The sequence below is a fragment of the Rhamphochromis sp. 'chilingali' genome (assembly GCF_963969265.1).
Source record: "Rhamphochromis sp. 'chilingali' genome assembly, chromosome: 3".
In the NCBI taxonomy this organism is placed as follows: domain Eukaryota; kingdom Metazoa; phylum Chordata; class Actinopteri; order Cichliformes; family Cichlidae; genus Rhamphochromis; species Rhamphochromis sp. 'chilingali'.
In genome coordinates, this window is record NC_137931.1 from 6,119,559 (window position 1) to 6,136,083 (window position 16,525).

General features: G+C 42.6%; 2 protein-coding genes across 12 annotated transcripts in view; one reads left to right on the forward strand and one right to left on the reverse strand.

Moving 5' to 3' along the window:
- Positions 1 to 230: 230 nt before the first annotated feature.
- Positions 231 to 11,223, reverse strand: kpnb3 (karyopherin (importin) beta 3). Its single transcript, XM_080876905.1, has 26 exons — positions 11,064 to 11,223; positions 8,838 to 8,918; positions 7,509 to 7,701; positions 7,192 to 7,294; positions 7,007 to 7,103; positions 6,766 to 6,870; positions 6,112 to 6,234; positions 5,901 to 6,021; positions 5,725 to 5,812; positions 5,493 to 5,599; positions 5,233 to 5,357; positions 4,987 to 5,076; positions 4,732 to 4,905; positions 4,423 to 4,641; positions 4,227 to 4,310; positions 4,007 to 4,139; positions 3,525 to 3,646; positions 3,345 to 3,441; positions 2,893 to 3,065; positions 2,684 to 2,795; positions 2,510 to 2,565; positions 2,294 to 2,416; positions 1,987 to 2,206; positions 1,669 to 1,897; positions 1,443 to 1,584; positions 231 to 1,356 (listed from the first exon to the last, which is right to left on the reverse strand). Exons 1-26 carry the CDS (start codon positions 11,139 to 11,141, stop codon positions 1,270 to 1,272), a joined length of 3,282 nt encoding a protein of 1,093 aa, XP_080733031.1. The 5' UTR covers positions 11,142 to 11,223; the 3' UTR covers positions 231 to 1,269.
- Positions 11,224 to 13,353: 2,130 nt separating this feature from the next.
- LOC308394034 (semaphorin-5B-like) overlaps positions 13,354 to 16,525 on the forward strand; it is a 45,222-nt gene continuing 42,050 nt past the window's right edge. For 3 of the 11 annotated variants that reach the window (XM_080878143.1, XM_080878146.1, XM_080878141.1), the window contains exons 1-2: positions 13,367 to 13,472; positions 15,255 to 15,336. The gene's annotated coding sequence lies outside the window, so the exon portion shown is untranslated. Of the gene's footprint in view, positions 13,473 to 15,254; positions 15,337 to 16,525 lie in introns of all 11 variants that reach the window. The other 8 variants (XM_080878140.1, XM_080878148.1, XM_080878149.1 and 5 more) reach the window with 5 other exon arrangements.

The following is a 16,525-nucleotide window of genomic DNA, read 5'->3' on the forward strand; positions in this document are numbered from 1 at the left end:
CTTTAATCCTGGCTGTAAACACTACTTTGGGTTAGAATTGAACTGAATTTCAGCTTACAGAACATGTTAATCAGGATGGCACTGGCAGAATCAACATCTTATGTGTTGCGAAATTAAAGCCAGTTTAGACAAAGCTTCAAAATATGCGCGTGTAGACATGTGATGACAGTTTCCCCTGGTTGTCCAAGATGCCGAATGACTGGAAGTTGCAAGCAGAAAATGAAGACCACTTTTTCAGAATTCTCAAATGTAGTTTTATTCTTGGTAGTTTCTGGATTTCCATCACATACCTGCAGGACTGCAAAGGGTCAGAACTGTAAAGTTAAGAGTAAGGTAGTACTTAAACAAATACATTTCATTCTACACTTCATATTTCACCAACGCGCCACAGGCTTTACAGCTGTGACCAACTTCTTAGAGAGCGCCGAGTCGTTATGCTGCTACCTAAAAAGGGCCCTTAACCGTTCAAATGCTTCACTTCCTGTGAACAGCTGTCTGGAAGGCTATGGAGGAAAGCTGCTCAAGTCGATATCAACTCTCCCAGACAACAATGACGTAAATTTCCTAACGATGAATATTTTCTAGGGTTAGCCACTTAAACATGCCATTACTTTTGAAAGCTCTGAGCTGCAGTAGTCAGAGGACATTTCCCCCCAGGAAATGCTAGGGTGAAACGAGAAAAGAATAAAAATAAAAATACAAAAAAATAAAATAATAATTTCACAGGAGACAGGCAGTGATTGCCCAGTGTGCATTTCCACCTCGTTCAGTTGCTCAGTCCACTAGAATTGTCCTGTCCCCACGTCCCCCCCCCCCCCCACTGTAGCTCCTCCTGAGCCCGACTGTCCAATGAGTTTGTGTAGGGCGACTTGGTGATTGAGTCTGGGCGCGACGAGACCGGTCACATGTCTGGGAATGGTTGGGAAAAAAATAAAAACATCCGAGTAGAAGACGTGTAACGGTGATGAGACAAAACCTTTTACTCTTATCCCACTCCCGTCAATACAGGTAAAAAGTCTTTAAAGCAGATGGCCAGAGTCCTCCTTCGTCATTCATATCCAACCTGCTCCAAGTCAGTTGAATGTAGGTGGAGTAATGTAGTTGGTAGGGGGTTGTGGTTGGGGTGAAGCCAGCATCCATATGCACTACAGATCAGAGCAGGAGGAAGAAGAGGGAGTGTTTGGAGGAGGTTCAGGAGTTCAACTTTTCTTAATGGGCTTGATTTTTAATTTTTAAAGAGAAGGGAGGTGACGGAGGCGAGGTTCAGGCTCAGGCAGTACTCAGAAGGTCCTGTATGGCTTTCTGCTGCGTCTCATTGAGTGTCGATATGCACTGTGTCCACAATCCTGCTGAGGTCTGGAAGATATGACAAGAATATGTTTAAATGCTTTGCAGATTACCCAAAGTAGATTTGAGGGCTGTGTCTACATTTCTGGGCTTACCTGCACTTGACGGATCACGTTAGCGAGCCGCTTGCTGCACGCGTCTTCGCTCTTGATAGATTCATTTGAGACGCCGTCGGCTATGATGAAGAAAATTTTAGGAAGATTTGCGTTCTCTGGTCCGAGGACAATCGGGTTGTTGCTGTGGAGAAAGGATTGAGAGGTCAGGTGTGCAGGGTGGAGGTGGTTCATAGACAGTCAGGAAAATGAAGTCTCGGTACCCTACCTCTCAATGAGGTCACAGAGGAAGTCAAAAGTGTGGACCGCCTCCTCTTTGTCCTCTTTGAGCGGTAGCCAGCTGAGCCAGTGGGGAAGGACCTCGTTAACGTTGACGCACTCTGGTCGGAACCTCATGAGCTTTCCCACAGCAGAGACGCAGTTCTCTGTAGCGTTGACGTTTTCCTTTGAGCGCGAGTCAGCTGCCTGGATGACTCTGACCAGCAGGGGGAGGGCCTCTGTGACGAAGAAGAAAGACCAGAGCACATCATGTAGGTGTCGCTAAACAACTGAACTGCCAGCAGGTAAAGTAAAGACCAGGTCATACCTGTGCAGAAGGGGCGGTAGTTCTCGCCTCCGAACTGAGCCATGACGCCGACGCCGTAGGCAGCTGCCTGCCGGACCTCGGGGCTCGTGTCGCAGAGTGACTGGATCATCGGCCGCAAGAAATATTCTGCGTATTTGAACGAGGAGGGGCTGCAGTGCTCCACCACATCGTCAAAGATGCACAGACCCCACTGTCTGTCAGCCCAGGGCCTGTTAGGACACTGAAGACAAGTGAGACAGTTTAGTAGTATTCATTTCCAGTTTCCATGTACATATGATACTAAAAACAGTGCTCAACAATCACTCACTATTAGCTGGACAATGAGCTGCAGCAGCTGCTCAAACCAAGGCAGCACCTTCTCTTTGTAACTGCTGAACACCGAGTGCAGGATGTCAGATACTTTGGTCAGAATGTACACATCGTTCTCATCCTGGGAGAAGACAAACACCATGATGGCTTGGAGTGTCTTGCATCATCATCATCATCATTTTTGAAGGTTAACACACAAAGCAAAAATATTTACCTCATCTTGTAGTGTTTCCTCTACCTGCTCATCATAATCTTCATCCTGTCTCTTAGCTGGATAACACAAGTATGTGTTAGGATTTTGTACCAGCATTTAAAATAATCATGCCCTCATGGTATTTGTGATGTATCATTTGTCATGGGTAAAATATTTGTGTTTCTGAAGTCTCACCCTGCCTGAGCTCCTGGTTCTTAAAGTGCTCCTCCAGCTTCCCCTTCAGGATGCCCCCTAGCTCCTCAAAATGCTCGCTGTTCAGACAGCCGTCTCCCATCAGCTCTATGCACTTTAACAAACACACTTTTGTCAGTGCACAAAATAACATGGCTCACGGGGAGAGAAGGGAAAAAAAAAAAAAAAAAAAAAGCCCAAAATGTAGCTACCTTGGCAAACGAATGCATGATTTCTGACAGGACATCCGAGTCTGGCTCTGTGCCGATGGCCTTGATGAGGGCGTCGCACATGAAGTGCCACATCTGGGTGAGGTATTCTGGTCCTCGAACCCGGGCACACTCAAGCAGCAGGGGCATGGACTCAGCTGCTGCCACCCGCACACGTGAGACAGTTAAGGCCAACGTCACCTGTATTTTCACTTAATCTGAACAGTGGAACCATCAGAGACGTTCATGCTGAAGTCTTTAACATCTAAACATGGAATCTGATCGTGCTGCCTCCTCCTGAATGTTTGAATCCAGCTAAACTATTTTAAAGGTTGAATGCCCCTGCCCCCCCAAAATCATGCAGCACTGAGTGCCCTGGAAGAATAGGAAATTGCTATATAAGAATCAGACCATTCAATTATACTGAAGTTTAAAATGTCATAACAAGAGGATATCATCATGAAAGTAGAACTTGAGCAGAGGAACCATGAGTTTCACCACCTGCTCTGTGTACTCAACAAAACCTTCCTTCAGCTCTTTGGCATAACACACCTGAGAAAAAGAAAGAAGAGGAAGAGTGAGTGATGACCACATCCACAGCTTCTCAGGACAGTCGAGTCTCATTTTCTTCTCACCAGCATCTGACAGGCAGTAGCCTTCTCCTCCAGGCCAGCTGTCTTGATTCCAAAACTCTGCTGGTCTCCCAGGTTGACAAACTCCCAGCCATCATCCTCTGATATGTTCTCCATGTCCTGGGCTTTAAAAGGAGAAAAGTGAAAGAGTTTTAAGTGAATCCTTTACATTACACATACAAGAATCACATATAGAAGTCCCAGCAGGCAGCACATTACTGCAATATTAAATATGAACACGTGACAGTGAGCAGATATTCTTCAGAGATTTGTGACTATTAATCTACGGACACTGATTCGTTGCAATATGGGTAAAGGTACATGGCTGCAGCCTTTATTCACCACTGGATTGATCAGGTTTAAAGCATGCTTTGGTAACTGATCATTTGAATGCCTGCAGACTTTCATTTCAGGCTTATAGAACAAACTGGACACGCATCAGAAGTCAGTGCAGGAGGCACAGGCGGCAGCTGTCTGTTACTTACTGTCAAGCAGGGCCACCTCAGGCTTGATGGAGGCAGTCTTCATCAGGGGGCCCATCACCACCGGCAGATACTGCTGGAACTCCTTCCCCAGAATCTTGCACATTCTCGCCCAGGCTGAGATCATGTAGGAGATCTAAACCGAGAACAAACCATAGCAGCTGACTGTGTGTGACCACCACCTTGAACTAGATAGTTTTAAGTTTTGTTCAAGTCGTCCTACCTGGGGATCATCATCCTCCAGATCGTTGAAGTCAGTCTGGGTCTTGAGGAGCAGCTGCATTACAGCCGATGCATCTGGCATGAACTAGAAGGGCAGAGAGAAAGATGTGCGAATATGAGGGTTAAAGCTTAATTTAAAGGGAATAACCTTGAATTAGGATCTTGGCACATGGTATGCTTTGATGGTCAAAGTATACCTTCTCCTTGCCGACAGCCAGGCCGATGAGACTGATGCACTCTATGGTCTTGCCGCGCAGCAGCCGGAGCTCCTTCTGCACGGCGTTTTCTACAATGTGTTTGAGCGAGGGCATGAACATGTCGTAATATGGCACAAACTTCTCCTCTGCGGTGTCGGCCACTGAGGCGATGGATGTCACCACCTGCTCCAGCACCAGCTTCGTGCCCTTCTGGATCAGCTGAAGGTTGAAGAAATGATTTGTATGAAACAGACCACACACACACACCGACTTTGTGAATGCACGGTCTCCTCGAACACTTTACTGTACCTCCTGCAGCTTGGCAACCATGATGACATGAAGGTGCTGCACCAAGTTGTCCAGATAAAGGATGAGCAGCGATTTAGGACAGTCCTCTGTAAAGTTTATGAGGGCGGCGGCGGCATGGGCCTGCACCCGAGGGTTACTCTGGTCCTCCATGGTCTGCAGCAGGGCTGAGATCACCTAAAACGAATAAACAAACTGTCTTTGTAGCCATGAAGAAAATGAAAATGCTTGCACAGCTGTTTAAGTCACTTCAGATACCTTATCATGGAATTTCTTTTGGAAGGTGGGGGCAAAGTCTGTGGCCATTTGTCCAATAGCATTGCAGGCGGCATACCGCACCCTTGGGTGCTAGGAAGGAGGAAAAAAAAAAAAAAAAAAAAAAAAAAAAAAAAGTGTAAATGATTAAGAAATGGGAAATGATGCGACTAAACATTGATCAACCAACCATTAAGACAGTTAAGTAAACTGAGTGGCACTTTTGTACAACGGCTGCCGTTTCCTTACAGGGTCGGCGCAGAACAGGAGGACAAAGCTGACGATCTCTTGGAGGATGGCCTCCATCTGCTGGTGGCAACCCTCACCGATGGCCGACAGCGCCATTAACCCAGCATGGCGATACTTCCAGTCAGCTAGCAGGAAACACATAATTGACACAAATTTAAGCACTTTAGTACCAAAGCAGCTGTTAATTTTGCTGTATGAAAAAAAAATGGTAGCTTAATTAAAGTTAAATCAGTGCTGCAGTAATGTGCAGCTTTACATACGATTCTGCAGCATCTGCATGATATGCTGTTTGATCATGGGAAGAATGATCTTCCCTCCCAGACCACAGGCAATTCGATCGAGCGCGCTCTCCCCAGCCACAGCGTTACTGGTGAAGCACAAGAAACATCCAGGAACTTATGGACATGCACACATCTACTGAACTTCAGAGTACTTTAAGAAGTAGGGGACGCAGATGCTGTACCGACCCTCAAAGATGGAAATAGGACGTACCTGTCAAAGTCTTCATCTTCCAGCTCATCTGCCATCGCCCACTCATCATCATCCTCGAGATCCACCATCATAGCCAGCATCTGAGGCACTAATAAACATAACAGACTTCTATCAAAACTACTCCACTCATCTTATTTGGGCACATCATTATAGAGGCCGCTGAATCAAACTCTTACCACTCTGTGCTACAATGGCCGTGTGTTTTCTTAGCATGGCCGCTGCCGTCTCTGATAACGTGACGATGACTTCCAATGCCAGCTGCCGTTGCATATTTGTAAGGTTGGTATCAGCGCACAGCTGAGGAGACAGGACAATTGCACATGAAACGATGCCTCGAGTCTTGATCAGTGGTAAAGAGATATTCACCATTTAGAGGTTGCAGCTTACCCTCAGACAGAGCTGCAGTGTTTCCTCCAAGTTGGGTCTCAAGTATTTGGGTGCCGTGTCTGCAATTTCCACCAGAGACTTGAGCACAGAGTCATCTCCCTGGTAGCATGACTCATTCACTGCCTGATGGGTAAATCAAACAAACAGGTAGGTTTGTAATGCAAATATATTCAACAGGTGTGGCAAAGTTAATGCCACATTCTGTCCTGACTTCCTCTTCCACCTTTATGAGTCAAACACAAAATATGCTACTGCAATAGAAGATTTGCTACAGGATCCAAGATGCCCAATATTTCATAATGATGCTGCATTATTATAACCTGCAGGAACAAACGCTACCAAACACTTGCATGTGTATTTGCTTTCACATGACTTCAATAACCTCTCAATGCAGAGACTGTCGTCAGAATCGATCATAACAGTATGAAAACATCATGTCACTCCGAGTAAGCAGTAGACCATTTACTTTGAAGTTCCAGCCTCCATTTGCAGATATCCAACATTAAACTTTAATTAATAGATCTTAAATGACTGATGCTCTTAGTGCTCAGAAGCCATTACCGGTGCAAAAACATAAGTACTGACGGGTTCCGTATCTACAGTACAAAGTGATCCGATCTGAAATCACAAACACACCAATGTGTTATAGCTTACCTGCAGGATTCCCGGCAGGAGATCAGCAAAGTGTTTCAGCAGAGCTGTGTTGCTTTCATTGGACAGAACAAAAGATGCTGCAGCCCGAGCCGCCAGGGTACGAATCTGTGAGATTAATTTAAATACATAAAAGCAGCTAAGAAAGGGAACTGAGAGGTGTGTGATATGAAAGAAAGATCCACACAAAGTTAAATGACATCACGTTTCAGCTACCAGGCCATGCCCCATCCTAAAACCTTACCTGTGGGTTTGCCTGGTCCTGCATGCACTGAACAAGCATGCGCTTGATAACTTCCATATAATGCTGCTGCTGGTTGCCAAAGATTCCTGGAAAGTTCCTAGAAAGATATCATTGGAAGACATCAGTCAGCCATCAGTGCATCCGCCTGAGTAAGAGTTTGAATTCATCATGCAACATGAGCTCACCAGAATATGTGCAAGGCAGCTTCTCGGAGGCCGACATTCTCAGCGTTGACAGAATCAAACAGAAACTTGAGCACCTCTGGCCACTGGTTATTCCCATCGTCATCTACATTAAACAAAAACACCAAACATTCCTCAGTAATTTCCACTTTGAATGTTATTTGATCAACATCTGAGAATTTCATTAATGACCCATGAGAATGTTTGCCCATTATTCCTGCATAACATGGGAAATACTGAGTCATGGCTTATCCATAGCGTTTAATCAACAGCCACCAGAAGAGAGTGAGAGAGAAAAAATAAATAAATATAAAAATCACCGATCAGGTTCCGGGACAGCTCGGCTGCAATGTCGCAGATCTTCTTGCGGATGGTTGGGGAAGTCTCTTGTTGGATGCCCGTCAGCAGCTCTGTTTTGATGGCTGTCTGCATCTCCACGGTCAGGCCTGGGTAGATCTCCTCAAAAGAGGAAGACAGCAGCCGCCGCAGCAGCACTGCTGCCATCTGTTTGACCTGTGGGGGCAAAAAAAAAATTATTAAATACAATGCTGCTTTCAACATGACGTCATACCTAAACAGTCATGTCAGACACCCATACACAAGTGTTCCTTTTTCAGTTTAGTTGGGCAGTTGGCTCACTGGACCAGCTAGTTTTATAGTTTATGCTCTCTATTTAACAAGTGTTGTGAAACAAATCGTTTCCTTCTGCAAAGACATGTTACCCGTTTGGTAAACCAAAACCTTTAGAGTGGTCATTAAGGGGAATAAAAAAAACAAAAAAAACAAAACAAAACCAGACCGAGTGTCTTAGAATGGCAGAGTCACTCTCCCTGGGCCAAGCACCTCTCTGCCTGCTCCCATTTCAAGCCTCTAAAAATATCAGCCTTGAGGTAAAGTAAAGCAGAGGAAGCATGAGGACCCAAGCAGCTGGTGGATTCAGAGTAAACATGACTGCCTGAATGCCAGAACTGACTCACAACAAGCCGTAGTCAGGCAGCGCCGAGGCCTCACATGTGATAGCCGGACTACATACTTGAAATGCCAGCAATGTTGCATCTTTTAGAGATAAAAGGTATTGCAGGCTTCAGTGTCACGCATTGCATCACTCTTTCCCATGTGTACTGCCATCTGAATGGGTAATAATTACGACAGATAGACATATATAAGAATATTTGGATTTAATATTTCACCATCCTTTTATTAGATTCTGACAGAGGCTGGAGCGCATCCCTGATTACTTTGGATGATGTTTTTCCAAGTTATTGTGTGTATTAAAACCCACTCAGTACATTATTCATATAGGGCAAAAATGCACATAATCCATTTATTTAGCATGTAATGTCTCATATTAACTGTGACACAGCACCCGAAAAACCCACGGAGATGTGAACGAGTGAAAAACAAATTTCATACACAACATTTGTTGACAACTTAAGATTTTAAAGGTGAAAGAATTACGTCAACTTTGTCTGACCTTTGGCCTAAATGGTCCGTTTTTGGGTGTGTCAAGACTTCATTGAGCACAATACAACAGATCATAAATGTCTCAGATGGGCTCTTAAGTGGCCAAGTTTTTGAAGTTCCCCTGCTTCAGGCTGAAAAAATTCACCATGTCATGCCACAGATATGTTCACAATCCGTGTACAAACCTCCTCTGCAGCAGACGCATCTCTGACAGCTTGTAGCAAGAATGTGATCTTATTCTGGCCTGGAATATTGTCGTAGGTCTCCTGAAAAGAAAATGAAAGCACCGCGGTTAGGATCAGACAGGCCATGCACAACATGAATTTCTACTGCTAATACAGCATCATGTTCCCTTTACTGCAGTTACAAAGAAAACCAAAAAAAAAAAAACCCCAAAACAAAACACTCAAGCTTAAACAGATGCTGTGGTCAAAATAATAAGGACTGTCCAGTGAGGTCATATCAGGGATTACCTGAAATATAAAGGCAGGACTGAATATTCACTTTTCCCATTTTTACTGAGGGTTAAGCTACAGAAGCATGAATATATTTTCCTTATAAAAATGGCAAAAAAAAAAAAAAAAAAAAAAACCCCACAGGAAAATACATAGACATCTGTCAGGTAAGGTAACACTCTGCCTCAACTCACATTGTGTTTCTTTGCATAATCGCACCCCAAATGTCCAGTTCTGAGCCAGGAAAAACCCTGTACATCACTGATGTTTGCTATAAAGACAATCAGTATTTTAATGAGCAGTAAAAGTGTGACATTTGTGCAAGTGTACCGAATATGGCTATAAACTGAACATGAGCCCTAATGGGCTCATACACAAGAGCCACCCATTTATTTTACCACTGTTATGCTGGTTTACCCAAGTTAAATGAGACTCCACAGGGATACAGTGAAACCTCTGGTGTGCGCTCTGGTAAAAGTCACTATGTGCATGTAGTTTCAGCATCCCCATCATGTGGAAGGATCGAATACAAACTCTTAACACAACTGCACGGGAGAGCCACCTTCAATGATTCCCAAACTGACAAAATGAGACAGGGAGGAGCACAGATGTGCCAACGGCTGGGCTAAAATCAAATCCCAAACAATTAGAATCAGAATGACCAAGCGCTCAGGTTGAGCAACCCTTGAATTACCTGCAAATCAATCTGCAAAGTCCACTCCTCTTATAACCTGACTTGAACTACTGCACTAATCCATTTGTCCACCTAAAGCCTAAATGAGTTTGGTTGCCACACAAATTCAAATGCACTTCATGGCTTCTCACAATACCACCACTTGGATGAACTAGTGATGGGATTAACTACAAAAAAATTAAAATAAAATAAAGGGTGACTAACTGTATCTTTCAACTGTTAAAATGTGAGTTTAGGTCCCATACAGGTGGATCAATTCCTATTATGCGAGTAAAAGAGAACGGGAGGAGTTCCTATAAAGGATGAATTCCAGTGAGCTTAGCATCCCGGCAGACAGTCTGAGTTTATCAAAGAAAAACGCTGACTGGTAGAGAGAGGCGGTGTGTGATAAGATTCAACCACCTCATCCAAAAGTCGGGGTGCCGGAGAGGGAGGGGGACGCTGGTAACAATGCTCTGCGGCGACAAGAGGCTAATAATGGTGGTTGTGAGGGGGGGAGAGTGAATAGACGAGCTAGACACAGCCTAAACAAATCCTCTGAGAGAAACTAATCCGAGGAGACGAGCCTAGCTACTGACGTGTCTGAAACTGAGATGATCAACTTCACGAAGGGAAACACGGCTGCTAGTTTAAAACTGTCTGGTTAAGACTTGACTTTTAGTTAACACGACCGGAGGCCATTGCATAAGTAATCGCCCCTTTGAATGAACTACCTCACCATCTACAGCCTATCCCTTTGATGGTTTGTTTATCACCGCAGCAGTAACTCAGCATATGTGCCACGTTCAGTCTCAATATTCCGCTTTAATATTTTAGCAAGCCAATGTGCTGAACCCTAGCGTGCTAGCTAACAAACCTAGCAGCACTGTGGGTAGCTCATTAGCTTGCTGCTACTTCCTGTACTCTACAGGCGCCACTGTCAGCTGGAGGTTTGGAGGCTGGTTCCGACAAACGGGTCCGTTCACTTTTTACCGAACAGCCCGAGCTTTGCCGAGACACGTACGGCTACATGGTGTCATGACAGCGCTGGTATCTGTGACATCGAAATTATGTCCACGTATAACTACGCAACATGGTGGTAGTTAGCGTTAGCTGACTAGTACTCGGCTTCACAGCGCACGTGGGCTACCGAGCTTGACGTGAGAGGCTGCGCGCGGCCAGGATGGACAGCTAAGTGGTTAGCTTCTGCTAACTTGGCCACACGACTTCCAGCATTCGCCGAACTTGTCAGCCACTAAAAACTGTTTTTTTCCTTGTCTTACCTCTGCCTGTTTCCTGACGTTGTTGTCAGGGCTCATCAAGTTACCCAGCAAGAGGTAGAACTGCTGCTGTTCCGCCATTGCAGTGAGATCCAAAAAGAGCAGCCGGGTGGAGGAGCGGCGAAATGAACCCGGCAGACCCTGCCTCGGTCACACAATACTGCTAGCGTCTTATTGGCTAGCTTTATCGACCTTACTCAGGGGTCATTGGATCGAAGACCTTAGGCATGCGCTCGCCATTGGCTGGCACGCACTCTCTGTGTCTATTGGTTGAAATCGACACAGGGAACGTGAATGCGTTGTTTCTATTAGCTACCGGTGAATTACTAAAGCGCGGGAGTTTATTGCGTCATGGCTGAGAAAATAGAAACAATCAGAGCAACAGTTCATCAACACGTTATCACAGCTAAAAAAGCAAACAGGTTTACTCAGTTGGATATACTAAAAACTGCGATTAGATAGGACTGAACGATGAATCAATTCCCCTTTATTTTCTAAATAACAAGATTGAAGTAGAGCTTTGAGTGAAGACTTTAGAAATGGCATGATTTGGTAATTTTACAAAAGAAATTAAACTTAATGCTTTCTCAGTCACTGCATATTGTTAGAATTAACCACATGAAGCCAAATGCATCATAGTTCATACAGGAGTTTTTGAGACCTGTGATTTTTTTCTTCTTCATGAAAGCCTAAATAAATTGCACAACAATGCCAGATGCAGATTATAACTCATAAATGCAAAGTAATATTTAATTCATTTTTTTTATTAGTCAGAAGGTTCAAGGAACAGTCCAGTTTTTTTTTTTTAAAAATACCATAAATAAATAAATAATTTTCTGGCAATTATTTTATGGTTCAGGCTTTATTTATTACGTTGTAATTTCAGGAAAAAAGTGCTATAATATGATGATGATGATTAGTATTATATGCAGATCATAAAGAATGAGAAGAAGAAGAGGCAGAAAAACAATACACTTGTTGCCCTATTAGATTTGTAGCTGATTTGTCGTTGTTTAGTTTTTTGTTCTGTCATGTTTCCCAACATTCATTCATTCATTTAGTTATGTCATATGCTCACATGCTTTTTTATGTTGAACATCTACCATTACAAGTCCAAAAGCATTCACATCTTGCAAGTAGAAATAGGTAAGAAAGAAATAATTCTAGATTTAAAGCCAAACTATGGTTGAAAATTGCATTTTTATATTTATAGTGTATATAGAAGAAACACCTGAATACAGATTGCAAGGTAAATTGTCTCATTTTTTTAATCTTACATTAACTGTATTATATGTTGAACTTGTTCTATTTCTGACTGAGTTTTTATGTGTTTATGTTTTCAAATCAAATCAAATCACTTTTATTGTCACATCACATGTGCAGGTACACTGGTACAGCACATGTGAGTGAAATTCTTGTGTACAAGCTTCACAAGCAACAGAGGCGTGCAAAATACAATACAATAACGTAAGAACAAACAAAATATAAGAATGGGTAAATCTGAGGATTATAACAATAAATATATGTACAAATATAAAGTGTATGCACATTACTGAATATGTATAGTATATATGTATATCTACGTGTGTGCATGTACATACATATATATATAAAATTAAATAAAAATAAAATACACAGAGGTCGTAATTGATTATTTTAATTGAAAAACGTGTTTGAGGCTTTTGGAAATATTCATAACTTATCTGAAATGCAAACTGCAGTGCTTTAGATACAGTCATTGTTTACATAGAGTACATGATTAGGTTAATGTTTTGCAGTGGGATTGCGTAATGTTCTCCCGCTAGGTGGCAGCCAAGCTTTGCTCAGTGGTTTCTTGATTGTATTTTTCTTTTTCTCAATGAGCTCATCCATGTGCCAGTAATAAGTGGCACATGCCTTCTATCAAGAAAGAGAAGGCAACCCTTGGACAATCCATAGCCAAGACTAATTTTAGCACAACCTTCCTGACTAAGTGGATCCACTTTTTTTGTAAAGTTTTTAAAGTTTCTTTAAAAAGCGAGGTTTGTCTTACTGGAGAAAATGTTCTGCAATACAGTGTCACAGACTCACACTGGCTATCGGCTCTGGGAAGTCATAATGACTCAATACGGGCCTGAGACTGACTTTTATAAAAAACAAAAAAGCAACATAACTTCTTGTTTTCTTTCTCTTTTTGTTTTCCGTCATGCATAAAGACGCCTGTCAAATCACACTTATTGTGGTATTAAACGTAGAAACCACTCAGTTTATCACACAGCGCCCCTAGTGGTCTGAGCCTGCCTCGCCCTGCCATCACAGGGCTGCAGCAGAGTGCACAGCTGTGGACGGCGGGTCTGCAGCGAGTCCTGCATCTGTCTCTGAGCCCGCATAACTCCCCTCACCGTGAATCCTGTGATGACCCAAAGGTGAGAGGTAAGCTCGCGCTTCCATTAACATTGTTTTCTTTTTTTGTTCCATTTTTAAACTTTATTTCATAGACAAGCTCGTGGAATTCATCAGCCCGTCTGTGGTTAATGCGTTGAACGAATTAGCGCCGAACTCCATTTACAAATGTAAAATTTGTATTGCCTGGAAAGCTGGAAAGCATATTTCAGTTTAAAACCGTGAAGTATCCTTTAGTTGGAGTTCCCCCTCAAATTCGGCTCTAATATTTTCTTATTTAAATCACATGTTGGAAGCATTAAGTACTAAAGCTTTGAAGTTGACAGTTTGATGAAATTATTTGTTCTGTAAGTCAGAACTTCTTAACACTGCATCACGTGCTGTGAATGCATTTTAATATCTTTAGAAAGATTAGTAAAATTAGACAGTGTCGTCGGTGCAGGATTTATTTGTAACCGGTTAACCAAACTTTAGAAGTAGACTACATTCCTGGTGGACTGATGTGCAACGGTAAAGCTACAGTGACTGTACTGCAAGTGGATAACATGATGGATTGGCTTCACATCAGCCCGTAATTTTCCTCCAGGTGTTCAGTCAGTATACACCTCGGACTGTGAACCTGGTGCCTGTAGATGATATAGTGAGTGAATATTTTCCTTTTAGGACACTGACAAATGGGTTTTGCTTCAGAGTGTATCCAGCTTTCTGAAAGTAGTTGATTTGTGCAAAAGTACCCGCCAAACAAACTGCAGACAACTGCAAACCACTGCAAAGATACATTAAAACAACTTTTGTAGCACCGTCTTGGGCGGAGAGCACACCATGACTTCTGTCTTCCCTGCACTATTGCTGTTGTTGTTGTTGTTGCTGTCATTGAAGATGGGGCAGAAACACAAGGTGGTTATTGTATTGTTATTGTTATAAGGTCAGGTTATAGGACTGCTTTTTTTAAAAAATTTGCACAGTATCTCTAAAACTTCTGTTTCAGAGTGATGCTGAAAAACTTGTTCATGTGCCTGATTCTGCCAATGGTTTCTTCCTGTTAAAAGGGAGTTTTTGCTTCCCACTGTCACCAAGCGTTTGCTCCTAGGGGGTTGTCTGATTGTTGGGGTTTTCTCTGTATTATTGTAGGGTCTTTACCTTACAATACAAAGCACGTTGAGGCAACTGTTGTTGTGATTTGGAGCTATGAATAAAACTGAATTGAACTGAATTGAAGAGATCCATGTGATAGAAGAAGGAAAAAAGGCCGAGAACTTAACAGATATTTCCTTCAGACAGACTGTTCAGACTCTAAGTTTACCATACTTTAACTGGTAAACATGAACGTGCTGCTATCATTATTATGATTATTCCTCGGTTAAATGTGTGACTGACAGCAGGCAGTGGAGTCAAACATGTCAAATCTATGACAAGCTTTACAGTTAGACTGTGCAGGAAGTATTAAATGTGTTTATTCCTATATAATACTCAAATAAATAACAGTTTTAGTTGCAATTAATTTTTCTTTCTGCCTCAGCACTAAATAGAGACAGGGCTTCTCAGAGCCCTGACTATATGCAACAGCCCTTCTGCTGCTAATGTATAACCCCTGAAATGGAAGTGGCATTCAGTCATTAAACTGGATTCCTGAATGTGTTACCCACAGACCTCCACAGTGTCATGAGGTTGGGCTGGAGTGGAAAAAGAGCAAATGAGCAAGTTTATTCCCGAGGCCCTGATGGACAGACTGAGACTGTGTCTGTGTGCCTAACCTTTATTTATTTAAATAACCTTGGTACAAATCTCTGCATTTTGTGCCTTGCATTGTAGGACAATGGTGGTAATTATGAGGAAGAGCAGAAAGCTTTCTGGAAATGAAAAGCAGCGACCTTCGGATGGCATGTGAATTTTGGTAAGAGATTTCGTGCTGCTGTGCGAGATGCTTACCCTCCCGAAGTTTACCCGATAAACAGCAAAAAAAAAGTTTGCAGCTGCTAAAACCATCTCTCATTTTTGCATTTCTATTTCTGCACAAGTAAATAAACAAGATATGAAGAGTAAACATGATATTTTAAAAGCTGCCAGACTCTAGTTTTGACAGAACAAGACCAGCTGCATGCTATAGGTTGGACCCAAACATGACTTATGCAAATCTACATGTTTGAGATCTGATTTTAGCAAATTTCCCAGAATGTTGCTCAGTGACTCACCGTAAATGTCTGTGGGCTTCTTCTCTAACCTCTAAACTGGACCTAGCCCCTGTTTCTTCTTGTGTGTGTGAGTCTTTTTTTTATAGCTCCAGTAGAAAGGTAAACCTCAGTGACTGCAGGGTTTTCGAAAATCAACACAGCCAGTGTTTAAAGCAGAACGAACTGAATGTTTGAAGTGTTTAACATCAATATTTCTTTGTGACACGCAGACGTGCTTCACAGTGGAGCCCTATGTGCTGCACAAGGAGTCCATTGAAGGCGGTGACGTGGGTGGTGGTGGCGCTGGTTTTGGGGGTTAAGAGTTGTTGGGCTACCACTGTAGCCCTCCTCTGCAGCTGGTCTGTGATTAATGGAGCCCATTGGGGATTGGCTGGTGTGTTTGGATTAATTGATTGTGACAATATTAGAGTGTTGATATTGTGATATTCAGTAATAATATTTGCTAATAAGTTTGGAGGAAATGTGATCATAGGCAAATTTAGTTTTGCTCCGTGATAGATTTCTTATCAACAAAATGGTCAATAAGTTGATTTTGAACATAACTCGCAGTTTAATTGACACTGAAAATAATGCTTTCTAATACCTCAGACAAGCTGCGGGACAGATGTCAGTGTGCATGACTGGAAAATAAGTTTGCTAGTTCAAGTCTGAGCTGCTGAAGTTGATTTTACTAAATGTAACCAACGCCAAGATCTAATTTCCAAGAGTTCATCTACAAGTGCCACAAGTCACATAAACACAGGAGTGGATAACGAGTGCATAAAAGCAAATTGATTCAGAAACACAAGTTTAAAAAAGTTGTGTAATATTTAAACAAAAACTTACATTTTCTGAGATTAACTTCGCAAATTCACAAAGAAAAAAAGTCCTGGAGCTGCCCTGATATTAATG

Coding starts and splice junctions, on each gene's coding strand:
- kpnb3 (XM_080876905.1), bottom strand. CDS start 11,141: ATGGCGGAACAGCAGCAGTTCTACCTCTTGCTGGGTAACTTGATGAGC. Junction 6,022..6,111: donor CACTGCAGCTCTGTCTGAGG/GTAAGCTGCAAC, acceptor CTGTCTCCTCAG/CTGTGCGCTGATACCAACCT. Junction 4,140..4,226: donor TGGAGGATGATGATCCCCAG/GTAGGACGACTT, acceptor TTCTCGGTTTAG/ATCTCCTACATGATCTCAGC.